This window comes from Lepidochelys kempii, chromosome 1 (assembly GCF_965140265.1).
Source record: "Lepidochelys kempii isolate rLepKem1 chromosome 1, rLepKem1.hap2, whole genome shotgun sequence".
Taxonomy (NCBI): Eukaryota; Metazoa; Chordata; order Testudines; family Cheloniidae; genus Lepidochelys; species Lepidochelys kempii.
In genome coordinates, this window is record NC_133256.1 from 196,335,124 (window position 1) to 196,358,927 (window position 23,804).

At 38.3% G+C, this 23,804-nt stretch overlaps 2 protein-coding genes across 41 annotated transcripts in view; one reads left to right on the top strand and one right to left on the bottom strand.

Annotated features, from left to right (window-relative positions):
* ABI3BP (ABI family member 3 binding protein) overlaps positions 1–5,034 on the top strand; it is a 315,232-nt gene extending 310,198 nt beyond the window's left edge. For all 33 annotated transcript variants that reach the window (XM_073307173.1, XM_073307105.1, XM_073307211.1 and 30 more), the window contains 2 exons: positions 435–557; positions 3,636–5,034. In XM_073307173.1, the coding sequence (XP_073163274.1) occupies positions 435–557; positions 3,636–3,751 (239 nt within the window). In that variant the 3' untranslated portion in view covers positions 3,752–5,034. The remainder of the gene's footprint in view (positions 1–434; positions 558–3,635) is intronic.
* A 727-nt stretch (positions 5,035–5,761) lies between these two features.
* Positions 5,762–23,804, bottom strand: part of TFG (trafficking from ER to golgi regulator) — a 39,546-nt gene continuing 21,503 nt past the window's right edge. For 3 of the 8 annotated variants that reach the window (XM_073307436.1, XM_073307427.1, XM_073307447.1), the window contains exons 4-9: positions 22,802–22,885; positions 20,777–20,923; positions 19,246–19,416; positions 15,109–15,249; positions 9,424–9,513; positions 5,762–6,540 (exon numbers count right to left, since the gene is read on the bottom strand). In XM_073307436.1, coding sequence (XP_073163537.1) covers positions 6,182–6,540; positions 9,424–9,513; positions 15,109–15,249; positions 19,246–19,416; positions 20,777–20,923; positions 22,802–22,885 — 992 coding nt within the window. In that variant the 3' untranslated portion in view covers positions 5,762–6,181. The remainder of the gene's footprint in view (positions 6,541–9,423; positions 9,514–15,108; positions 15,250–19,245; positions 19,417–20,776; positions 20,924–22,801; positions 22,886–23,804) is intronic. The other 5 variants (XM_073307494.1, XM_073307474.1, XM_073307456.1 and 2 more) reach the window with 5 other exon arrangements.

Sequence of the window (23,804 nt, forward strand, 5' to 3'; positions counted from 1 at the left end):
CAAAGGTCCATCTAGCACACTGTCCTGTCTTCTGACAGTGGTCAATGCCAGGTGCCCCAGAGGGAATGAATAGAAAACGTAATCCTCAAGTGATCCATCCCCTGTTGCCCATTCCCAGTTTCTGGCAAACAGAAGCAGGATCAGATCAGCACTGATGTTATATAAAATATACTAATGTCAGGAGGAAAAAACATGGAAATTTGTGCTTTTGTCAAACAAAAGTGTTGCCTTTTTCATTAATTGGCATTGTGTTTGGGCATTTACACAATGCTGTAAAAACAGAGTTAGATCTTAATTGGGGGCAGCATCAGACTTAATATTGAGACAAAATGAATACTGGAACTCAACACCTGCTCAACTACAAAGGAACTAACAAAAGCTTTGATGTTGTTGTTCTTCAAAGAGTTTTCCTCATATTTTCTTTCCATTTTCAGGACAATTTTACAACATAGGAGACGAGAGGGGACATGGAGAAGATCATTGTCAATTTGTGGACTCATTTTTAGATGGACGGACAGGGCAGCAAGTTTTTCCAGACCAGTTACCAACCAAAGATGGTAAGTTCTAAAGACTGTACTTGTAACAAAACTCTCCACATCTCCCCCAACCCCTTGGTCTGATTTTTCTCCTGCTGATGGCTTTCAGGCTAATACCCAGTCTGAGTTAGACAGGGTAGAGTCCCAAATTTAGCTATCTTCCCAGATCAAAACTATCCTTCGTGCCTGGGCATGATGCTATTCCACCACATGCCCCCAAAACCATTAAGGATTAGCCAACCTACAGTTATCAGCCACCTGGGAGTTAGACCGTGTAAGAGCGATGCAACCTTTTATCCTGAAAAGGAAAGCCCTTTGACGTGCTCTTCACTTGTGGGGACAGAAGCATGATCTGAGTGTGGGACAGCATCAGGAGCTTCCGAGTTCTAATTGTGGCTCTGACACTGAATTCTGTGCTCTGCCTCAATTTCATCCATTATTTTGCATAACAGAGCTAATGTTGTGTATTTCCATCTCGGGCAGCATGGTGTGGTTTGATGATGAACAGTATTGTGATAGAGGGAAATTGTAACTAGTATAGTGGTAGATGGAAAGTTTAAAATATGAGAGAGCTCTTACTAACATTTTTTTCATCAGTGTTACACATTAAAAGCCTTTAAAGAAAACCATTGTCTTAGCCTTCCTGCCAGTCTGTAACTTTATGGTCACGCTGGCATGGTTGGTTTTAAAGTGCTATAAATCAGCAGAGTTGTGCATTATATAGCTTTGCTTAGTGATAATAACGAAAGACAAACTGGAAAGGAAAAATTAATTGTGGGGAGGGAATTCCTACTGCACTAATTCAGTACATACACTGCAATTCAAATCAGATGCCTAGAATCCTGAGAAGCAGCTGTGCATGGACTAGATGTCTTGAACTGTTTTCTAATCACAACTTTGAACTTGAGGCATAGCCTTGGACAAGTGACTTAATCTCTCTTCCCCAGATTTGCCATCCGTAAAATGGGGATAATTAAGCCTTAGTTACCAATACCAACCTCACAAAGAGTTGAGACTCTATACCTCAGACTTTTGCCAGCATAGCTACGGTGAGGTGTGATTTGTCACTGACATAGCTGTCTGTACCAGCGAAAGCCTCATGTGCAGATGCAGTTCAACTGGCCAAACTGCACTTTTGATGCACTTGAAAATCTTTGCCAGAGTAGCTATACCAGTATACTATGCCAGCAAAGCTCTCCTAAGTGTAGACCTGGCCTTGTTTACACAGAAAAGATTCAGGTATGCCAGTGTAATTAAAGCACTACAACGGATCATAGGGTGTCTGTAGTCCTCTGGTATACCTTATTACCCTTCCTCTATAGGGAACTGGAATAAGCTATATCAGCATAAGGCATCCGCATTACGGGTTGCACGTCTATGTTGTAAAAAAACTGAGGTATTTATACCAGCACAAAATCAGAGTATAGACCAGGCCTTAATGTTTTAGGTGCTTTCCACATTAAAAGCACATATTAAGCCCTAAACACTAATAAAATCCCCAGAATTGAACTGTTATGTCCAAAAAGAATAAATCTGAACCTCTTGCAATTGCCTTCCTGAGAGCACATAAATAAGTTTGTTTGTATTCAAGCTGGCATTGTCAAGCCAGTAAAGCTCAGAAATGCCAGATTTAGTTTTTAAAAGCATTTATACACAAGTACAGTATCTGGTAAGCTTACAAAAACAGAATTAATGTTTGCCTTCAGGTATTGAGCTTAACAGTTTATACCTCAGCTGTTAAATCTTCAGAAAGATCATATTTAGAGAAGTTTCCACAAGACAAGTTCAGTATGCATTTCACTTGAAGTTGCTATGTTAAAAGCTAACTTGGATTTTTCCCAGTGTTAACATTACTGGCCGTTCTTCTCCAGAAGTAAAACCAATTTCAGCAGCTGCTCACTTTTAAAGCAGAAGGCTGCAACTTTTAACTTTGTCCCACTCTCCCCAACAGGAGGCATTTCTGTGGGTGGTGCCAAATAACCACTATTCTGTGCTGGCCCTTTTCAGTCTACCCACTAGGGTTCAACCCAATCAGAATCCTCTCGCCATCCCCTTGCAAGAGGAATTGAGGGGACATATGAAAGCCTCCCCCATCTTCTTCCAGGCTCATAGGGTTCCCTAATAATCTCCTGGGTGTGTTTACCTCTGGGAGCTGGCACCTTCACAGGCATTAGATGCTAGCTGCAATGAAATTCCACTCTCTCAACTTTTAAACTCTGTCCTTACTCCTCATTAACCTCACACCAGGCTTCCAGGATACTGCAAGAAAAGTGGGGAAAAAAATCCACCAACTGTATCCCTTGTCATTCTTGCCCCAGGGAAAATTCCTTCCTGATCCCCAATACTGGCAAACCCCACAGCATCTGGAATACAGTTCAGACATGCCTCTATTATAGGGCAGGGCAGCACAGCACCCCCTGCACATGGCTGCTGTATGCCTTGAGGGCTTCATATATCCAAAAGGGAGGGATGAGAGACATTCTTCCCTCCTCACCCATGCCCCCCACAAGCACTTTCAGTGGCAACATAGAGACAGAGAATTCTCTACTTCCTGCCTACTCTCCCTGCGTATTCTGGATAGGGAGGCCCCAGAGAAGACAAGCCTTGCCACCCCAACCACCTCTGAATGACCTCTTCTCCCCCGCAACTTGTCCAGAATGGATTATTATTATGTGCTGCTGGACAAACTATTGTCTCTTATTTGCTATGGTTTCAGAGTAACAGCCGTGTTAGTCTGTATTCGCAAAAAGAACAGGAGTACTTGTGGCACCTTAGAGACTAACCAATTTATTTGAGCATGAGCTTTCGTGAGCTACAGCTCACTTCATCAGATGCATCCCATGAAGTGAGCTGTAGCTCACGAAAGCTCATGCTCAAATAAATTGGTTAGTCTCTAAGGTGTCACAAGTACTCCTTTTCTTTTATTTGCTATGGTATGTGTCTAAATTCAGCTTGCAGTATTCAGGCAGTTGGTAAGAGCTGAACTTTCCACTGAGCTTCTGAAGTCAGATAAACTCCCTATGAGAATCAAGAGCACCTTTGAAAGGTAGTGTCTTTTTCTCCCCACCCTGTACTAAGCCTTTCCTCACTGTTTATCAGGCTTTTTCAGAGCAGTTCGCCAGGAACCTGTCAAGTTTGGAAAAATAGGTGGAGAGACCCATATTACCTACGTTCATTGGTACGAGTGTGGAACTTCAATACCTGGTAAATGGTAGCTGCTACATGAACTTAAAAATGAAAGAAGGTCTATCGCTACCCTGCCCCTACCCTGAACAAGTTCAGAGATGGAAATGTTTATGGTCTTCCTGTCATTTAAACATGTTTACCCATGTATAAAGTTTATAAAAGTCTAATGACAATACTGCATTAAGTGTGTTTCATAGCATAGACTGCTTACTATAGTTACTCCATTTTACCACAAAGCAAGATAAGCACGTCATAGGATAAAGTCTGGGGAAGCTGGCTCCCTATATTCTGGGTATCAAGGTACAGTTTATATGGTATTTTAAAAGATACAGTTTGTATATTATTTATCACAGTGTTGTAACAAATATTTTGAGGGAGTTATGGCAAAGTTGATCATGAAACTGCAGTATACATTTAATTTTAGATATTCACTGTTACTGAAGTATATAGTGTCCTATGCTACCTGTCAAGATAATTCTGTAAAGTCTCTGGCAATTTCTAATTTAAATATATGGGGAAAGCTCTCAAACTGACTTCTGTACTTTATACTCAGATGAAATCCCCTTACAGCTAAACAGACAATTTGTGCTCTTGCCAAAATTGGAAGAAAGCTTGTTGTATTTTAAATGCGTTAACCCCAAGAAAGCAATTTTAATGTTTAAAAAATGCAACCATAGTTTCAACTCTATGACAGAAGTGTAGATTCTGTCACCAAGAAACTCAATATGAGAAACCATGCCTGTTGATGTGGTTAAAATTATAGTCTGTGTCCCTAAACACAGTTGCTGAATAGTACTTTTACTTAATCCAGCTTTCAGGTGGGCACTGTGCATGGGGAACAGAAGTCAAATCTGCCTCTACTGCAGTGGGTTTTCTGAAGTATTGATGAACTACTTTGCAGGCCAAATGTATAGCACCACAGAATTTAATAAGGTGTAGGAGGATATGCTCACAATACCAGTCTTTACAGCATAATCAGGTTTGCTTTATTAAATAAAAAAAAGCTGTTTCACAGAATTGTTGTTGTGGGACAAGGGGAAAAGTAGAGTTATTTTTTTCAGAATTACTTTTACAGTAGTTCCATTAAAAACTACTTACCCTTTCTTCCCCTCCCAAAATGCTAGATGTTGTATTGCTTGAACATTTATGAACTAAATAAAGAGATGGGTTTTTTTTTTAAGCAGGGTGTTTCTAATACAATGAATAAAGGTATGAACAGGAACACCAAAGAAATACGTCATGTGTAGAAAATGCCTTAAAAAGTACATTGCAGGTACACTGTACTCTAATAAAATGTTTTTTAATCATTTAAAGTTGTTTTATATAGATTGGTTTTCTACTCAAGTGTTGTATATTGAGACAAAATGGTGGGTGAAAGGTAGCACCAAACTGGCAGCCTTCTATCAATCAACAGAAGAGGATACATTACATGCGTCTCTCACCTACTCTGTCAATCCTTTTCTGAATGAACCATCACTATAGCAAGAAGAAAGTGAAGTATCAGGGTTTCTTGAAATATTTCCATTAGGTCTGCACAGCTCTTTAAACTCTTTTTCCTTGTAACTGATGCGCTACATACTTGCCTGTGCCTGTCAACCGAAGAATATTGGGTTTTGTTACAGGCATGACTTGTTTTTTTCTGGACTCAGAAGTTTGTAGAATTACTCTCTCCAAGTTGCTCTGGCTGGCAAAAGGTTTGTGGTTAAAAAAAATAATGTTTCCAGGCAAAACAAGGAATATAAACACCAAAACGTTTCTATCAAGTCAAAGTTTCCCCTGAATGACAGTTATGTCCCTCAACGTGAACTGTATTAACGCAGTGAAAACTAACATGATTTGGTAATCTGTGACAAGAGTTCGTCCTGAATATAACATGTGCAAAAGCGGTCTGCATTTGTAACACTTACCCGGTCTGTGTCGCAGGTAACTACGTTTTTAAAAAAAGATTATCCTTTCCCTTAAGGCCTGGCAAGAATAGTTTGTAGTCTGTCAGGTACGCATGTAAAAAGAAATGTGCTTAATAATTAAAGAACAAGTACTGGATTCAATATTTTTATTAGCTTTCAATGTGAATGTTACAGTTTATACATAATACCTAGTTTTAATTCCAGAGTGGGTCTAATTTAGTACATCATGTTATTAGTAAAAACAAGCCAGATAAGTGGGCTAAATTTCCAACTAGCATTTTAATTTCCTTCAGACAAGGCAAGCTAGAATGTCAATCACCTTACAAACATTTAGGAAGTGTTTCCAAAAACCCAAAATCTAAGTAGGAAGCAGATATAGTTTAAAGCAGGAAATAAGATTTATTTGGTCTTTTGTTCCAACAACACTGAACGAATGCTCTGACTTATCGTTTTGGAACATTAATACCAATTTTAAATATTGGAATCTGTTGGGATGTAGTAGTAGTAAATAGCTGCTTGTATTTACCTGTGTCATTCAGCAGCTGAGCTTCCTTAGCGGTAACCAGGTCCTGGCTGAGTATAGCCCTGAGCAAAGGGAGGACGGTTACGTGCGTATGGGTTAGGCCCACCTGGAGGGGGAGTTATAGTACTTCCAGGGGGTGGTGTGAAACCTGGCCTTGGTTGATATGCGCCTGGCTGGCTTGGAGCCATTGCAGCTTGGGAAGCAGGGGCCACGTTATAATTAGCAGGCTGGGAGGCTTGTGTAGTATAGTTCTGTGGTGGGTAGGAGCTTGCCTGGTACTGCTGCTGAGGCTGAGCAGGAAAGCCAGGAGCTGGAGCCTGTGATGGCTGCTGACTGTATCCTTGGAACTGCTGTCCTTGTTGAGGAGCAGGCTGCTGGCTGTAGCCTGCTAGAAAGACAAAACAAACACAGCAATATATTTAGTTGAAAATAAAGCAGCATATTTACTTTGAGAAAGTGATTATTTCCTTATAAACAGAGATATCTGAGTGATCGCTAATAAGCACAATAAAGAACCTGGAGGGTTGAGATATGCAACGGACAGTGCACACAGCTGGATGGTAATGAACAGCAGTTTTTCTTGTCTGTCTGTGGTGTGCTAAAATAGAACACTCTCTAGTAATAGGAAAGAGTTTTTAATTCAGGGCAAAATAAAGCTTTCACATTTAGGCTGAAAGACACAACCCTGATTATAGGTTTTATAGTGATAATTATTCCTAAGGTTTCTATTTGAGAAACAAGAGGAGAATAGTATACAGACTCTGGGTTTTCACATTATGAAGGAATTTAAAGGGCTCAAATGTACACTGAAAGGCAACAGTTCATTTGGGACAGGTGCTTTAACTTTGTTTCATTCAGTAAGTAGATCGTATGTCAGTGCAGAATACTTGCACTGAATTCACACCTAAATTCATTGCCTAGTGTTTTGTTTGGTTCACAGCTTTTAGTATTCATAAGCTAAACAAATGTGAAAGCACTTCTTAAGGTGCAACTGCTGCTGGCATCAGTTTACTATGTCCCAAATGTGATTTATGTAAAAGCAGCTTCCCTGGGAATTTCTCAGACGGGAGATATAAACAACAAAAATCCTGCTATAAAGTGATAGCTACTTTTATCTCTATCATGAAACACACCTGCAGCTACTTGCAATGAAATCTCTCCATTGACTGGAATCCTGTCAGCATTAAACACCAGATATAAGAATCATTAAAAAAGCACATCCCTGAAGATAGAAAATAAGGACTGAAGAATGCATTGGAGTAAATTTTGAACTCACCCTGATACTGGACTCAAAATTTACTCATGAAACAAACCTTTTAAAGGTTCCATTTTCATTGGCATGACCAAAAGTCAGCACTGTGCCAAGCCCATCTGCCAGAAGAGGCAAGTGGGAACTATACACCCACTCTTAGGGGAAGTGGTGCTTGAAAGGAGGTAGATGGAGGTCCAAGCAAGTCCAATCCCTTTGATGAGGATCAAGGAATGAAAGCTACAGAGGGAAAAGGTATAGATCTACCTTGACTACTATCTGTGAAGAGTTTATTTATGAGGAGCCCTACCTTGACAGATTAATCCAAGCTTGAAAATAAATCTCTTTAGAAAAATAGCTCATTGCAATTTGAGGTTTCCAATTTTTTGTTTTGTTTCACTGACACTTTTAGAAAGTTGTGGAGTTTGAGAAAGTAGAACTCCCACAATATGCCAAACCTTCATAGAAACTCTTCCAGTAGAATACCAGATGAATCTGCTATTGTGTTATTATTAAGGATAAGTAAAACTAGCTTGGAAACTAGAAGAACCATTCAAATCTCAAGACTAGAAAGCATCAGACAGACCCTCCGACGTCTGCTGAAATTAGGTTTCAGGAGGTCTGACACTGTCTTCAAATCATGCATTTTGTAGTGGGGAGGAGGGGTCTGCACAGAGCAGTCAACCACAGCTTAGCAGAGTGCTGAGAGGTGGAAAAAGATGACACACTGAGAACAAACCTCCATGTTTGAAGTTTTCAAGGCTCGCTTACCAGTTATGCAAAGGATAAACAGTCTATTATTGAAAGTAATAGAAACTCTTCAAATTAGTGCACTTTGCTACACAAGTTTCTAGCTTCATCTATACATAAACAAACAATTCCTATTCCTTTGTAAGCGTTCTGCAAAGGTTTGCGTTTTTTGCGTGAGATAAAAACTTGGTATGTGATTAAACACTAAGGACACGTACACTGAATTTACACTGTGCCAATTTCCTGCAATGTAAGTTTAAAAACAACTGGCAGAGATGTTTATACTGATATTTGTCTATTGGCCTTTATTAAACTTTTTATAGGGTTACAGGATCAGAGCAGTGTCACTCTGCAGTATCTAAAAGGATGAATAAATACCTTTATTGATTACTGTCACAGTAACTAAATAGTTGAATAAACTGAATTATTACTAGGATCAATTATTAGATATTGTGCCATTTAAAAGGAAATTCAAAGTTCCCTTTTTCCATGTCTTTGAACTGAAAGTAACCCTAATATTTTTTCATTTGGAGGCCATGTAGAAGCCTAGCTTTTTCTTCAGTTTCATGCCCTCAATCATGTAGCACAAGGTCACAGCATTAAAGTGTTCTGCTGACAGAAAACAAAAAACAGTGATCGTTAAGTTCAAGTACTATTGACTTCTACAGTTTTTTTAAATCAGTCCCGGAAACTAGTTTCTTTTGGGTGACAGTTTAGATAAATACAGAAGAACTGCTACAATCCAGGGTTCACACCAAATGTAAAGGAATGGGAAAGCCTTACTTTGCATGCTGTATTTGATTTGCAAGGTATTGAGAGGTTGAGGCATTTTCTTGTACAATTTACTGGGTTCAATGGCATCAGAGTGGAGTACTTCATCTTTTTTTCAACAGAACTAAAAACACTGCCTTGAGACAGCTTCTTAACTCCTTACGATTCTCTTTCCATTTGTCTGCCTTTGTAACAAGGCATTCTGTTGGGTAACCCTGAAAAATCCTCTCTAGTTCAGAATCGAGTAGCATTGAATGTTAGGAAATCAAACATCAGGATAAACTTTACATATCTACAGTTAGTGCTAGGAGAACAGAAATACTGACAAATTAAGGAGCTGCTGACTGCCCTCTAATCCCACTGACGTCAATGGAAGTGACGGATGCTCAGCACCTTGCACTGCCACTCAAGTACAAAGTGAAATTAATACTTTGGCACTACGAAAAATTTAGTGATCATATTGCGTACCTACACAGAAATTTGAGAGCAGCAGCGGCTTACCTGGATACTGCACACCATATTGTTGCTGAGGCTGAACTTGTGGCTGCTGACCAGGATAACCGGCCTGTTGGTACTGTTGATACATCTGGCCTATGAATTAAAAACACGTTTTTTAGTAAAGGAACACAGTACCTGAGGCCAAAACCTGACATCATACACAATGGTCTGGGGGCCAATGGTTAAGAAGCAATTTGGGTCTCAAAGAGCCCATCCTATAGCACATTTTTAAAAACACGGAATTACGACAAGAGATTGTAGAATGCTTCCGCATAAGGGTTAGTTACAAGGTTCCCTCTACCAGAAGGCACTTGTCTGTACAAGTCCCACAATATTGGTCTAAGTAGTAGTACATTTTATTTAATCTGCAAAGCCCAGTAAACACAAGCTTTTTCTTAACAGATTGTGGGTTTTGGAGGGGCTGTGATGCAACAAGTATCATGTGCCCTAATTAACCATGGTTTAGCTCAGGGCTAGTGATATTTTTATTGTTTATTAAAGGATCTTAATAAACGGGGCTTAAAAAAAAACAAGGGTGTTTTCCTCTTTAAATCTCCAATGACTGCCTGTTTATACCACAGTTCTAAAATGTGTTCTACGGGCAGTTTTCTAAGGAGAATGGTACATTATTCACTCTAATCTCATATTCCAGACATCTTTTAGCATATTCGGCTTGCTATAAGCCAGGTTTTCCAAGAGGCCCAGGGTATACGCTTTTAAAGAAAGCTATACACATACGATGCGGAGTTCCATTTTAATATTTTTATTTGCTAAGTTCAGTGCTGTATTTCAGTTTTCTTAGGCTAACATTGCACATTAGTGTTTGCTTTCCTTTTTTTTTTTAGATCTGCTATTGAACACTGAATCAGACTTTCCTTGGTCTGTGCCCTGTTGAGCTTGAGGGGTCTACTTTTCAATTCTCCTCCACTGTACAAATACTATGCAAAGTAAGAAACCAAGGCGTGGCTGCGAAGCCTCATGTTTGGCTTAGCTTTGGCAGACATGCTGACAGCACTATGTCCACCACGTGTTAGTGTGCCATTTACTATTTCTGCTGCAAAAATCTGAGGGAAACTGAAAAAGCAGCAAAATTATTAATTTCTGTGCCTTCCGAGCTGCTCCCAGCTCCACTCAGGATTACATCAAGTAAGATAATACACATAGCAGGAGAAAAGACTCATAAGAGAAATGACAGAAGAATGTACTGGCCATCTTTTAAAAAGTGGATAGTAGAAAGACAGACCTTTAGAAACATGAGCACTGAGCCATAAGCCAAAGTAAAAAGCTCATCTAGGGAGGGAAGCTTGAGGAAGTGGTTCTGTCATGTTGTGGTAGTTGCCACTAGGAAGAAAGCTTCTATCTTCTTCTATGAGCAACATTCCCTCTTAGAGACCCTTAAAATACCTTCTAATTGGGAGCCCTCTCACTCATGAGGCCTCTCCCCCATCCCATTCTCCAAAAAGGCTCCTACACCAGTCATGTTGATGGGGAATGGGGAAAAATAGGTTAAACCTGTCATCAATCATTAGAAGTTACAACTGAGGAACTTAAAAGCATTTTTTCTTGTCTCAGTCCAAGAAACTTCAAAAAAAAATTTAGTTGGGAACAATAGGAGACATGTAAAAAGATAAGAATACTAACTAGGGTATTTGATGAAGGCACTGGAGAGAGAGAGAGACTGACTCACCTCTATCACCATTTCAGATCAAGCCCTAGATGTAATTATTGAAAGCCTTTCCTATCAGACTGCTGTTTGCTAGGCCACTTGAAGGAAGCTGGTTGTGTCTGTACAGTTACAAGTGACCATACCAGAAATGCAACCACTGGGAAAGCCACAAATTGAATGGACATGGAAAATAAGGTCTCGCCTCTAAAGTGGTCCCTCCAAGGTTGAGACACCTTGGTGAGAAGTATGAGGAGGCTTATCACCTGTTCTGTCAACAGAAAATGTACTGGATTAACAGGGATGGGACTCGAGAGGAATCAGCAAGGAGTATTTGACCTCAAGAAAAACTGCTGCATAAGAAGTATCTCTCTATGAAATTTGCTACTGGTGTCTTGTTTCTACAAATCACAAATGAAACTAGTAAGGTAAAGATCCTAGTGTGGGCATATAATTACTGAAGCTATAGGAACGTCCTACTATGACCAGCCTGAAAGCAAAGTGCACTGAATAATACAAAGCCAAGTGTTGCACAGCACAAATGAAAACACTAACAAGTTAAGCATTCTACAGTTTAACAGTTCCTGCATTTGTTACAGATTTTCTGAAGTTCAGAGACAGCTGTTTCATGTTACTTTAGACTAAACCTGGCACACGAATAATATCTTTATTGTATAGCACCTATCAGCCAGGAAGATCCTGAAGTGCTTTACAGACTTACGATCTATTAGTGCAGGATTCACTTTACTCACCACTGAAATGCTGCCACATCCACATAAACAGTGAGTTTAAATGAATCTTAGTTGAAATCAACAAAATGCTTAATGAAAATTTCCAGTAAGAAAATAAGGAATGACTAGAAATCAGTAACTCATAAATCATTCATGTCTCAGCACCCAAAAGAATCCTATGTTAGAGTCCATTTGATGTACAAGAATGACTAAACTACTTCAATATTTCAGGTACAGAGGACATGACAAATGTAGACTGATGAAACTGATGCAATTAAATGTGATAGAGCAATTCAGAGATATAACAACCAACCAACCAACAAGAGATGGTGGTTTAAACTGAAACAATGCTTCCAATTAGTCTACAACTGAAGCATTTAGTGCCCTGTTGTAGAAAAGAAGAACATAAACAAAAGGAAAAAATTCTTACTATGCTTAGTTGGAAAGAAACTGAATAATACAACACCACCCCCAATAAAAGTAACTCAGTTTTTGAAAGTAGAAAATATTCAAAGCTTCCACTCCCATCAATCTAACATTTATATTGGAAATAAAATAAATATGAGCAATAAAGCGAGTGACCATTATTTGCAAGTGGACAAGGCTCCTTCTTTATGCATCAAGGAATGAGCAACAGTACACACTAATATTTGTGATGACCAAAAGTGCAATAGCTGTGATCTCTAACCTCTTTCCAGTGACCAAACCAACTAAAATCCTATTTTGAAAATAAAATTATGTGAGGAAAATAAAATCACCTCCATTCAATGAAATAGGAGAATTTGGGAGAGGCAAGAAAGGACTTACAGAAAACTCCAGTTTTTTATTTTAACTCTTCTATATGTAATGAAATATAAATAGGTCTGTAAAAAAGATGTAAAAGATATATATGAGTAGTTTAACGAACACAAACCCTTGTATTGGTCTCCATTTAATTTTGGTAAATGATACCAAGAACGTGTGTTCCACATACTTCTAAACCATGCTACATTGTTTTAAAAGCTATTCTCACTGTGGACCAATTACCTTTCGTGGGAAAACCCAGGATTTGTGGTGCAGTTTTCATTGTGTTTTCTGCCTCTCTCCAACATGTCAGTGAGTGATTTTTCACTCACTTGACACGGGCAAATGACTCAACAGTTCCAGACCTGTATTAGCAGTTTAAAACCTTTACCTTGTTACTTAATTCTATTTTTAACAGTCAACATGTAAAAACCCACACCTTGTTTTTGTCCATTTGACTTCCCTTCCCACAGAACTGCTGACAAAATAAGTTGTTAGCAGCTCAAAGTTACAATGCTTACTTTTCAGTGACATTTTCTGGCTGCCAACAAAGACCTAAAATTGCTAGTGTCCAAAAGTATCTACAGCACAAGTCCCAGGAGCCAAAAGTGTTAAATAGGGAACACACTAAAAGTATTAAATGCAACTTACAGAATTATTTTACTTCCACTTAAGTTCTAAAGAATATATATAAAAAACTGAATCCAAGTCAGCAGCTCAACAAAGTGTTAATATTTGCTTAATATTAATAAACAGCATATATTAATATATTTTGTTACATTGTTTACAATCTGACACTTTGTAATTATATTATGAGCACTTGCCTCTTATCAGCCAATTTCAAGTTTACTGAGGTCTCTCAATGGTTCTACAGGTACCTTACATATTTGAGTCCTAAAATCTTCCTTGCTAGCCACATGATATTGGGTTACCTTCATCAACTTCTTTAGTATTCGATACACGCACCTGCTGAACACTGATCTGTAGATTGCAATATTCAGTACAGAAAGCAAAACAGGGATGCAATTCTGCCTCACAAGTTAAAAAAAAAAAAAAAATCAAATTAAGAATACACCTCTACCCCGATATAATGCAGTCCAATATAACCCAAATTCGGATATGATGTGGTAAAGCAGCAATCCGGGGAGCGGGGCTGCTTTACCTCATTACAGCCGAATTCGTGTTACCACAAGTGGTTCCTCTGCGCCCCCCACCATTCCAGCTTGCCTCCGCCTCCTCCCACGAGCGCGCCCCGCCACTCCGCTTCTCCCCCCACCTCCCTGCGCCAAACAGCTGATTGGCGCGGCAAGCCTGAAAGGGGGGTGGGGAGAGGAGCAGAGTGGTAGCGACGCGCTCAGGGGAGGAGTGGGGGCGGAGTGGAGGCGGGCTGGGGCGGGGAGCAGCTCCCTCTCCCTACCCCGATATAACGCGGTCTCACCTATAAGACGGTAAGATTTTTTGGTTCCCGAGGACCGCATTATATCGGAGTAGAGGTGTACTAGAGAAAGATCTTTCAGCTGCACCTTAAAATTTAGTAGAGGTAGCACAGCGGGTCCTTCCTGAAATAGGATGTTATCCAAAGGGATGACATGCATGTTTGGCGTGTCAGTGTTTTTGCAAGTGACAACGTAAAACAAAAAGAACTTGAATATAATGGAGACTTCAAGCACGTGAATATTAAGAAGTCAAATCACAAAAAGAAGGGCACATGGTACGAGGAAGGGCTTTGAAAGCATGGATCTTAAATGGAATTTTTAAAGTAAGATCTAAGTAAGGCATTTGAAGAAAGTCAGCAAGAAAACAACAACTACGAACTGTCACAATGGCTACATGATTCTGAACCAGATTGGGAGAATTATTGGTAGGTATTATGAAGGCCATTACAATACTCTATCTGTGACAGAGCCATATAGTATTATACAGTGTATATTAGAGCATTAACAGCGGAGCTGGCCTGGATTTTTGAACAGGAGAGTAAATTGGTCTGTCATCTAAGGAACATGCACTAAATGACATAATTTGCACATAGTGTATAATTGCTTACTTTATAGTATGCAGACCAGCACTTCTAACAGATTCCCCCGTATTTACTGTTAAAGTAAGTGACACATTACAGCACGTAAAATAATATGTACATGTTAGACTTTCAAACAGTTCTAATGTGACATCTGGAATGGCTAGCATTCCTGTCAATTTTTACAATGACATTTACATCTGCACTAATTTTACTACTAAAGTACTACAGTAATTTTTATTATTTTTCAGTACCATCTGGCTTTTAAGACAAAGCTACAGCACCATCTACTGTTTTAATATTGAATCTTTTATAAAATTTATTCTGATGGGGAGAATCGTGGCCTTTAGAATCTGATATTCCTTATAAGATTCCTATTCATATATAGTATTAGATGTGCAATTTGAAGTTCTAATGTAACCTCTTAATGTAAAACGTGACAGTCCTCAATTATTGAAGTCTGACTGCAATTTTCATGACGAGAAGATACTGCTCACCTTCTATCTGACCAGTTGGTGGCTGAGTTCCTGCATATGCTGGCTGCTGTGGCTGAACCCCAGGTGGATGGGCTGCAGAAGAGGAGGAAGCAATGCTATCAGGTGTTCCTGAACGTTCTTCTACAGGGGCACTGGGTGGTCCTGGGGGAGCAAGAGAATATAGTAAGCATGGGAAATAAAAAAAGCAAAAAGATTTGATAACCTTAAACTTAACATAATGTCTTTTCTGCATCAAATACTTTCCAGTTTTTCACAGCTTTACATTTGAAAAAGTTTAAAAACTCTACTTCACGGCACAGTATATGCCATCTAAATTCAAAACCCAGTCTACTTGGAAAATAACTGCTGGAGTGATTTTCCATGATTTCCTAGGGTAAATATGTGTTTGATTGGAGGGGTTTATTTGTTTACAGTATTCTAAAGACTCTTTTGGCCAGGATATAGCGGGTTTCTGTTTGAAAATAATTACCTGCCATGGCAATTTTGAAAAATATATAGTGGGGAAAATGGTCACTTGGATGCTAATGAACAATCTGAAGTTACAAAGACTCGGTGATTTCTGGATATTTTAAGTCTGTAAAACGTTCTGGAATACTCAACTGAAAAAGCGTAACGTATAATTATGTACATGTTGATCTGAGGCCTGCAAACTAATGCCCTAATCCTACCAACCCAAAGCATGAGTAATGCCACTAACTTCAAAGCGACTCCTTAAGGAGCTTAACGTTAAGCACATGCCTAAGCGTTTGCAGGACTGGGACCTAAACCATAAATATTTGCTGTGTCTTAAAGGCACTCCTACAATACGCTTCCACTGACACAAATGTGGTAAGTATTTTTCAGTTTTATTTTCACATTCCACAGTTTTAAAAATTTGAAACAAAGGTGTCCCCTTCTGCTGGCTTCCTTGTTTATGTAGTGGTATCAGCACAGCTTTGGTAATGAGAATGTCTTTTGCTCTGCCAGCCCTATATACATCAGAAGCTTTCATTTTTTCCACTGCCCCCAGCAAGAGCAGGGAAATTTTTCTAATTTTTATTAAGAAGATAGCTTCCCCGCCATCTAGACAAAAAGCACGATAAGACCATTCAAATATAATGTCTCAACATTTATTCCAATATGGCTAGCAAAGTATTTTATAATGAATATTTTTATAGTAACAGTAAGAACCTATCCCATGGAATACCTACCCAGCTCACAAGGCTGCTCAAGAGAAAAAGTAACTTGTAACTTTAAAGTGATTTACATTATACAGAAATTTAGCAACAGTTTTGAGAGCCAAAGTTCAACAGACTTACAGATAAGACTGCATGCTCATTTTTAGTATATTTTTTTGCCTACTATATCAAAAATGTAGTACATTGTTCTAACATAATACATTATCAAAAAGCCTGGCAGATTTTTTTTTTTTATAATTTCAACTGATATCAATGTTTATTTTTAAATTTTTTTTTTAGATTTTTATCTATTTATATTTTCACAGTTGCATGAAATTACAGGAGGGTCAGACAATTTAATGACTGACCTTCAAAAAGTTAAAGATTTATAAACCATTAAAATCACAAATTGTCATTGTCCCATGTCAAAATCTACAAAATTAAAAAAATGATTTGTTGATTTAAGGATATTTAACTATTCATTCCCTAGTCCATTTGTAACTAGCCTAATTCAAAAAGTCTAAGTCACTGGATTTTGACTCTAAGTGCTCAAACAGCATTTTTCTTACTTTGCCTAATTTTTTTTTTAAAATCGGTTTGTGTGTATACGGTGAAATCTATGTTTACTGATATTTACCGATAAAAATCTAATCCTTCCAAACCTAATTACGAGTGGCTTCTTTTCTTGCAAAGATGTTTAATCAATCAAAAAAAGAGTTGTGCGCCAAGCAAGCAGAAGTTTGCAAGCTGCACTGTAATGTTAAGATTAAGGCTTTGTAATGCTATAGTATCACCTTTATCCGAGGACAGAAAAGCAACTCTGAAGAGTTCTTAGCTAGTTATATTAGTGGAAAGAAGTCAATCATTTCAGTTGTTCATACAAAGCCAGTTCATGAGATACGTCTAAGCTACCATTTTTAAGACTGCAGCTGTACAATGGCTCACCACCTTTACCATAATGTAATTCTCTAATTTTATTTCTAATTAAAATCTCTTTCCAATGTTTTCATGCAATTCTTGAATTAAAAACGTCTAAAGTTGATCCTCACTACAAGAAAAAAACAACAGCATATATGCTAACATTGAACACGATTGGTACTTGCTCCTGACAGGAAAAAAATAGGCTTGTACAAGACATTCCCATTGGCCAAAAACACGTGCCATGGACACACGCTTTGCAGCAAGATCAGGCAGCAAATAGCAACAGTTGATCATGTTTTCTAGTAATCAGTATGCATCAGTGACGTTTATGAATTACTATAAGGCATCTACAACTATATGGAAACACCACTAACCTTTTTTTTATTATTTTAAAATCAAAGATTAATTACTGGATGCCAGCATTTATAGAATCCTGTTAATGGTCTTAATGTGAAGGTCTGGTTTTAACAGTATCTGTCCACTTGTGTTTCTAACAAACAACAGAGTTCTCTGCAGTCTGCACATGAATATGGTCAATATTTCCACTCTTATTTCTTTGTTCGGAAGGAGTCTTTAAAAAATCCTTTTGCTGAAGGACTTAACATATCCTTTTGTTAGGATTAATGAAGTGATGAATAAAGTTCTAAAATGGAAGCTTACAGAGCTTACAGGAAATGAGGGTCTTAGTTTGGCAAATTTTTGGGGGCATAAGAAGAATATGATTCCAATTTTACTTCATATCAAATCACAGTTTAGAAAGGATTGAGTGAGCATGGATAAAGGTTTTATTGCCACTTTAATAAATATAAAAATGGGAGATATTAAGCTGTTTTGAATTTAGAGCACCCACATTAAATGTCTGAGGCAACAAAACACGGAATTTCCAAATTAAAAAGCCTAAACTGAGCTCCCACAACTTGCAGTTAAATCAATGAAACTCAGTGCAGGTGGTGGCCCTTATAGGATCTGGCGCCAAGGTTGCCACTTGGCTCTCAGTCTCTTTTACTCCCAATTTCAGCACTTTGGATAATCCCACATAACGTATCATCAGAGCTGTAAAATCTAGATACAGAAAACAAACCTGTAGACTGACAGCCTAATTTCAGATTTCAATGCTGTTGTGTGGTTGCTTGAAGTTACCTTAGTTTTCATATAGGGGATTTAAGATGACATTATATGTATTCATGTCAAGAACATCTGACATGTTTGAAGCAGGTGATGATCAAGTATAGTCAGTATTTAGTACCTGTACTGTCCTACTTTTGCACTGATACTGTACTAGCTCTGAAGGTACCATTACCATAAGACTTAATTTAGTAACAATGCTATGATTAACAATGATGCTTAGCAAATAAACTGGCAAATGATTGCTTCTTTTGTTAAATCCTTTAAACAAAATTTAGTGCTGCTGTAAATTAAGGATAATCATTAGTAATGTTTATTTAAAATAGTAATGGGGAGGTTTGGTTGTTTTTTTTTAAATTCTGACCAGTATTTACCACTCTACATTGCCTTTTTGTGCAAACGCGAGAAACTCTGAAAGTGAAATTGACTCAAAGCTCACTATAAATGAAAGCAGAAGAGGAAAGTTTATCCGGAAAAAAAAGGGAAGAGGTTTATTTTTTTTGTTTAAACCCCTCACTTAAGTAACATCAATAGACCGAAACCCTTAGGCCTTTAGTTCAACTTGCATAAGCAGGTGCAAATCCTTGGATTTAAATACAGTTGTGCCCACTTACTTGTATAGGCCCCAAAACTTTCTATTAAAAGTAAGCTGATTGTTTTAGTTTAAATTACTGTAAGCTATTTTTGCTCTCCACATAACTAGAAGTCATGCAATATAAATCTGTTCCATATATTCCATCAGAATTTGTAAGCCAATTCAACCCAGGCAGTTTAAAACTACCATATCATGGAACTCTGTAAAAACAAAGTACTGACTGGAAATAGTAACCTAACACAATCATACTATGAAGTCTTTATTTCATAACACTGAAGTTTTAACTGCCAACAATGAAAATCTCTTGCGCTTTATTTTCAATAAAATATATATCCTTACCCGACACCTGATCATCTGTCAGCCCAAATGCTGACATGACATTTTTGCTGATTTCATCTTGATTTTTTAATGGATCAAAAGCAGACATACTTGCTGCTATAACTTGAGTAGATGGCTTGACAGAAGAGTCAGCAGCAGCAGGTTTTTCTTCACTACCATCAACAGCATCTACTAACACAGCAATAGATTTGTTTCTGTTACATAAGCCTTTTCAAGAATTTTTAATTGGTGTATCAATTTGAAGTACCATTCTGTGACAAGAAACCAGTGAAGTTAAATGTTCCATGGCTGCTCATGTATATAATTTGCATAGTAAATTTTAAAAACTGCACATACAACTTGTAAGTTGACGTCAGAATAACTGGAGAATGAAGCTTATCTACATACCCGCTACGGAGGTCAATAGAAATTGGTTCAGTCTTAACTCACTTCTGTAGCAGAATGTGATAGTACACTAACTTATTTAGACTGTAAGCTCTTTGGATCATTTTTGTTCTATTTGTACAGTACCGAGCATAATGGGTTCCTGGTTCCTGACTGGGGCTCCTAGGCTGTACGGTAATACAAATAATAAAAAAAACCTGAGATCCCAAGACTTCTACCCCCACCTGCAGTAAGTGCCTGCTTTTCTAAATTGTCCCAGCATAGGACAACAACTAGAGAACCCCCAATGAAGCTGCCCAACAGAGGAAAAACAGTCAGGAGAGTTCCATATATTAAGTGTTATTGTGTCTCTGATTGGGTATTATTATATTCCTCAAAGGAGGATTCAGTTAAGCTGACTGGTAAGGTACAATTCTTTGTATTTATCAAAATGAAATTGCACTACCCCCAGAAAATCCATGTGTCAGACACATTGCTGCGATTAAGGAAAAATGGAGCAACTACTCAGGCTCAGATCCTTTTCTAGGGATTAGCAGCTGATGCTTCAAATCAACTTCTCCCATTTGATTATTAATCCCCATAAAATGCCATGCACCCTGACAATTGCTGCTTAAACATCAATATTTGTTTTGTTTCATATTTAAGGAACATCACATCTTTTAGGCATCAGAAAGGCAGTTTTATCTAAAGTATTAAGCAAAGGACTAAGCCAGGGATTCTTGAGTTCCAAACTTGGTTCCAAGCAATGATTAGGTAAGTCATTATCTTTCCAGCATCCACTCCTCTCTCTCCTCCCATCTGCAAAATAAGCATATTACTACTTACCTAGCTCACAGGGGAGTTTAAATGATCTAAATAATATTTAAGAGTACTCTGAAAGATAATACTTGATTATCTTCAAAGTAACCAGTTAAAGTCAGTCAACGTTTCTTAACTTGGTACAATACCCCTACTAGTTGAAAGACTTTAAGACAAGCACAGTAAGTAAGTTATCTGAAGGGCACTAGCAATTTAAGTTTCTAAATCAGCAACTGAGGAGCAGTCTGCAGACTGAGAGAATTAGTAGGCAAGACTCCCTTTTTTGCTGGATGTAAAAGCACACAGTTTAACTCAGACAATTCTTTAACAGTAGAAATGCCTGACCTACCATTTTCAGGCAGGCTGGTGGAAAGCCCTGGTTCAGCAGGTGGTTCCAAACAATCCAACAAGCAATTCACTTTGTTGCGAAGTTCTATCAGCTCTCGACGGAGATATTTCACCTGATTGGATTCTAGAGGTCTTGGCTGCCCATTAACTATAAAATAGTAATTAAAGAAATGAACTCTGAGGGAACATAGTAACATTTGTGCAGGCACAAGTTAAACAACTTTCTTACACAGTAGTATTCCTAGATGTCAAGCATAAAGAAGAACATCTCTCTCTCTCTTTTGTGGAGGGAGTTTAAAAATCAAGTGTATTGTAGGCACTGTAGGTATTTGTACAGTCATTTTTCAGAGTAGCAGCCATGTTAGTCTGTATTCGCAAAAAGAAAAGGAGTACTTGTGGCACCTCAGAGACTAACAAATTTGTTAGTCTCTGAGGTGCCACAAGTACTCCTTTTCTTTGTACAGTCATTGTAGATCAGGAGTGAAAACAGACTATAATCTCACACGGGTCCAAAATGCACATTTACCACAACCCAATTTGGCACCTTATTGCATATTACCAGAGCTGCATGGAGAAGTTTGCATGCACCAGCCTGCAATATGCTTAGGTCAACCAAGAATTCATTCTTTTTCAGTTATCAAATTTTTTCTGATCTTTCAGTTGCAGCAATTTAAGTGTTAATTGTAAACAGCAGGTAAAAAAATGTTTAGTCATGTTTAAGTTGACAGTGTCCCTTAAGAGAGTCAGGAACAGTTTACAAAATACAAACTAACATATTCTAATGTCTGTGCAAAAAAGGCTGTGATAAGAACCTACATGTAAGAAATGGTTTGCTTAAACAATCTTTAAAATGTACTTTTTGAACAAAAAAATTTTCCACCACAACTCTCTCATGTTTTTCTGTCCACTTAGTGTATGTCTACACACGGATAAAAAAGCCGTGGTCAGCTGACTTGGGCTCACGTTCTGAGGCTGAACAATTGCTGCATACACGTTCAGACTCGGGCTGAAGCCCAAGCCCTAAAACTCTGTGAGGGTGAAGGGTCCCAGAGCTCAGGCTCCAGTCCGAACCCAAACTCCATGAGCTCGAGTCAGCCAATCCAGGCCAGCCATGGCTGTCCCACAGGTCTTTTATCCCTGTGTCGATATACCCTCTGGATTCAAACTCTTTTCATATGCTTGCAGTCCCACAGTTTTTCCTCTTAATTTAAGCCTGAGGCATCGCTAGAGAAGGCCTATTAACAGTGGAAGCAGAGAGAAGGTCTATATGCACTGCCAGCACCAGAGTGGCTGCCCTCTGTGCTCAATTCATTTCCCACTGTACTTCCCGAGTGTGTGTGCATGGTACAATACAATTATCACAAATCAAAATGGAAAACATTTCCCCTCTTTCTGCTCCACAATAAAATTAACAAAAGGACAGAATGCACAAAGCCAGTGCCACAGTAGTGCTCAAGGACTCATTACGTCTCTTGACAGAGGATGCTAATTGCTGTATGAGTACTATATATCAAGCCTACTAGTTGCTTGAACAGTGGCCATTGGCTGAAAAACAGCTCCTTAAAAGGACACAGTCAACTTGAAATCTATTCAGTTTTTTAAACAAGAAAATGAGCTAAGAACCTTCTGATTTATACCTGTCTGAAGCCCCCTTTTTGTAGTTTTATAACCACATTTTATTGTTTCTAATGCTTCTCTCCTACATTGCTGTCTAGAAGACCCACACAAACCAAGGAAAGTGAATGGCTGTATGGGGAAAACAATGAAATTCCCTAAACACAATGCTCTCCCAAATGAATTAAATAAAGCTGCAAAAATATTTCTCCTTCTAATCTGTAGTTTCTGTAAGCTTAGATGTCTCTTATAACAACAGGGAAAGCTATTTCAGGCAGCAAGGTAATTTTTAAATGTATGGCATCCTTTTAATTATAAACAGCCTTCATGGAAGGAAATGTCACCAGCATACAGAGAGCCTATTGCCTGAATTAAAAGAAATAAAGAAGATCCCCAAAACATCTGTACTTACCAAACAATGTCAGTTTAAGTATCCTACTGCACTGAATTGCGAAGGAAAGATCTGAGCTATCAAAAATTGTTATAAGATCTCCATCTGTAAAGAATTTAAAAATAGTTAATATTGAACAGTAACACAAAAAGTCCCAATGCCCATCTATAATTCAAATGCCCATTTAAAGTAAGATGTTTGCTTTCTAGAAACTAATCATAACTTGTTAAACTTCGTTTTAAAGCAACTAGAAAAAAATTTTACATGTTACATTACAATTTACATATACAATGGTACATGACAAATACAATTATGGGCTAATGTAAAATGCACAGAGTTAAGAACGCTTTTTTTTTTTTTAAAATAACCCCATCCTTTCTTAAGTCTTAATGACATGACCAAAGGTAATTTATAATTTGCTATTTAAATCAGATTAGGAAAGATATTCCTTCCACCAAATTATGAGAGAGATATTAATCAGAGAGAGCATTTTAGAAGTCACTAAGGTAAGTTCGGTGGTATTTTTTTTAACCACTCTAACTTTAATATGCTTGATAGTGACAACTTCTAGAGTGGATTATTCCACAAACAAGGATATTCAAGTGTGCTTTGTTTATTCCATAAACAAAGGAGTTTTAGAGGAACCATATAAGGAAGTTTTCAACAAGATATGCAAGAAGGAAAAGGAAGAGAAATTGGCAGAATAACTCATTTAGATGGAACTCAGACACCATACTTTTGGAAGGACTTTAAATTCCACACACAATCAACCTACCCCTGTAAATGTCTGCACAAAGGGTGGATGAGTTAGGCCATGTCTACACTGCCACTTTACAGTGCTGCAACTTTCTTGCTCAGGGGTGTGAAAAAACATCCCCCTGAGCGCTGCAAGTTTCAGCACTGTAAAGTGGCAGCGTAGACAATGCCCCAGTGCTGGGAGCTGCTCCCCTCGTGGAAGTGGGGTTTTTTTATAGTGCTGGGGGAGCTCTCTCCCAGCGCTGCTGCCGCGACTACACAGCCACAT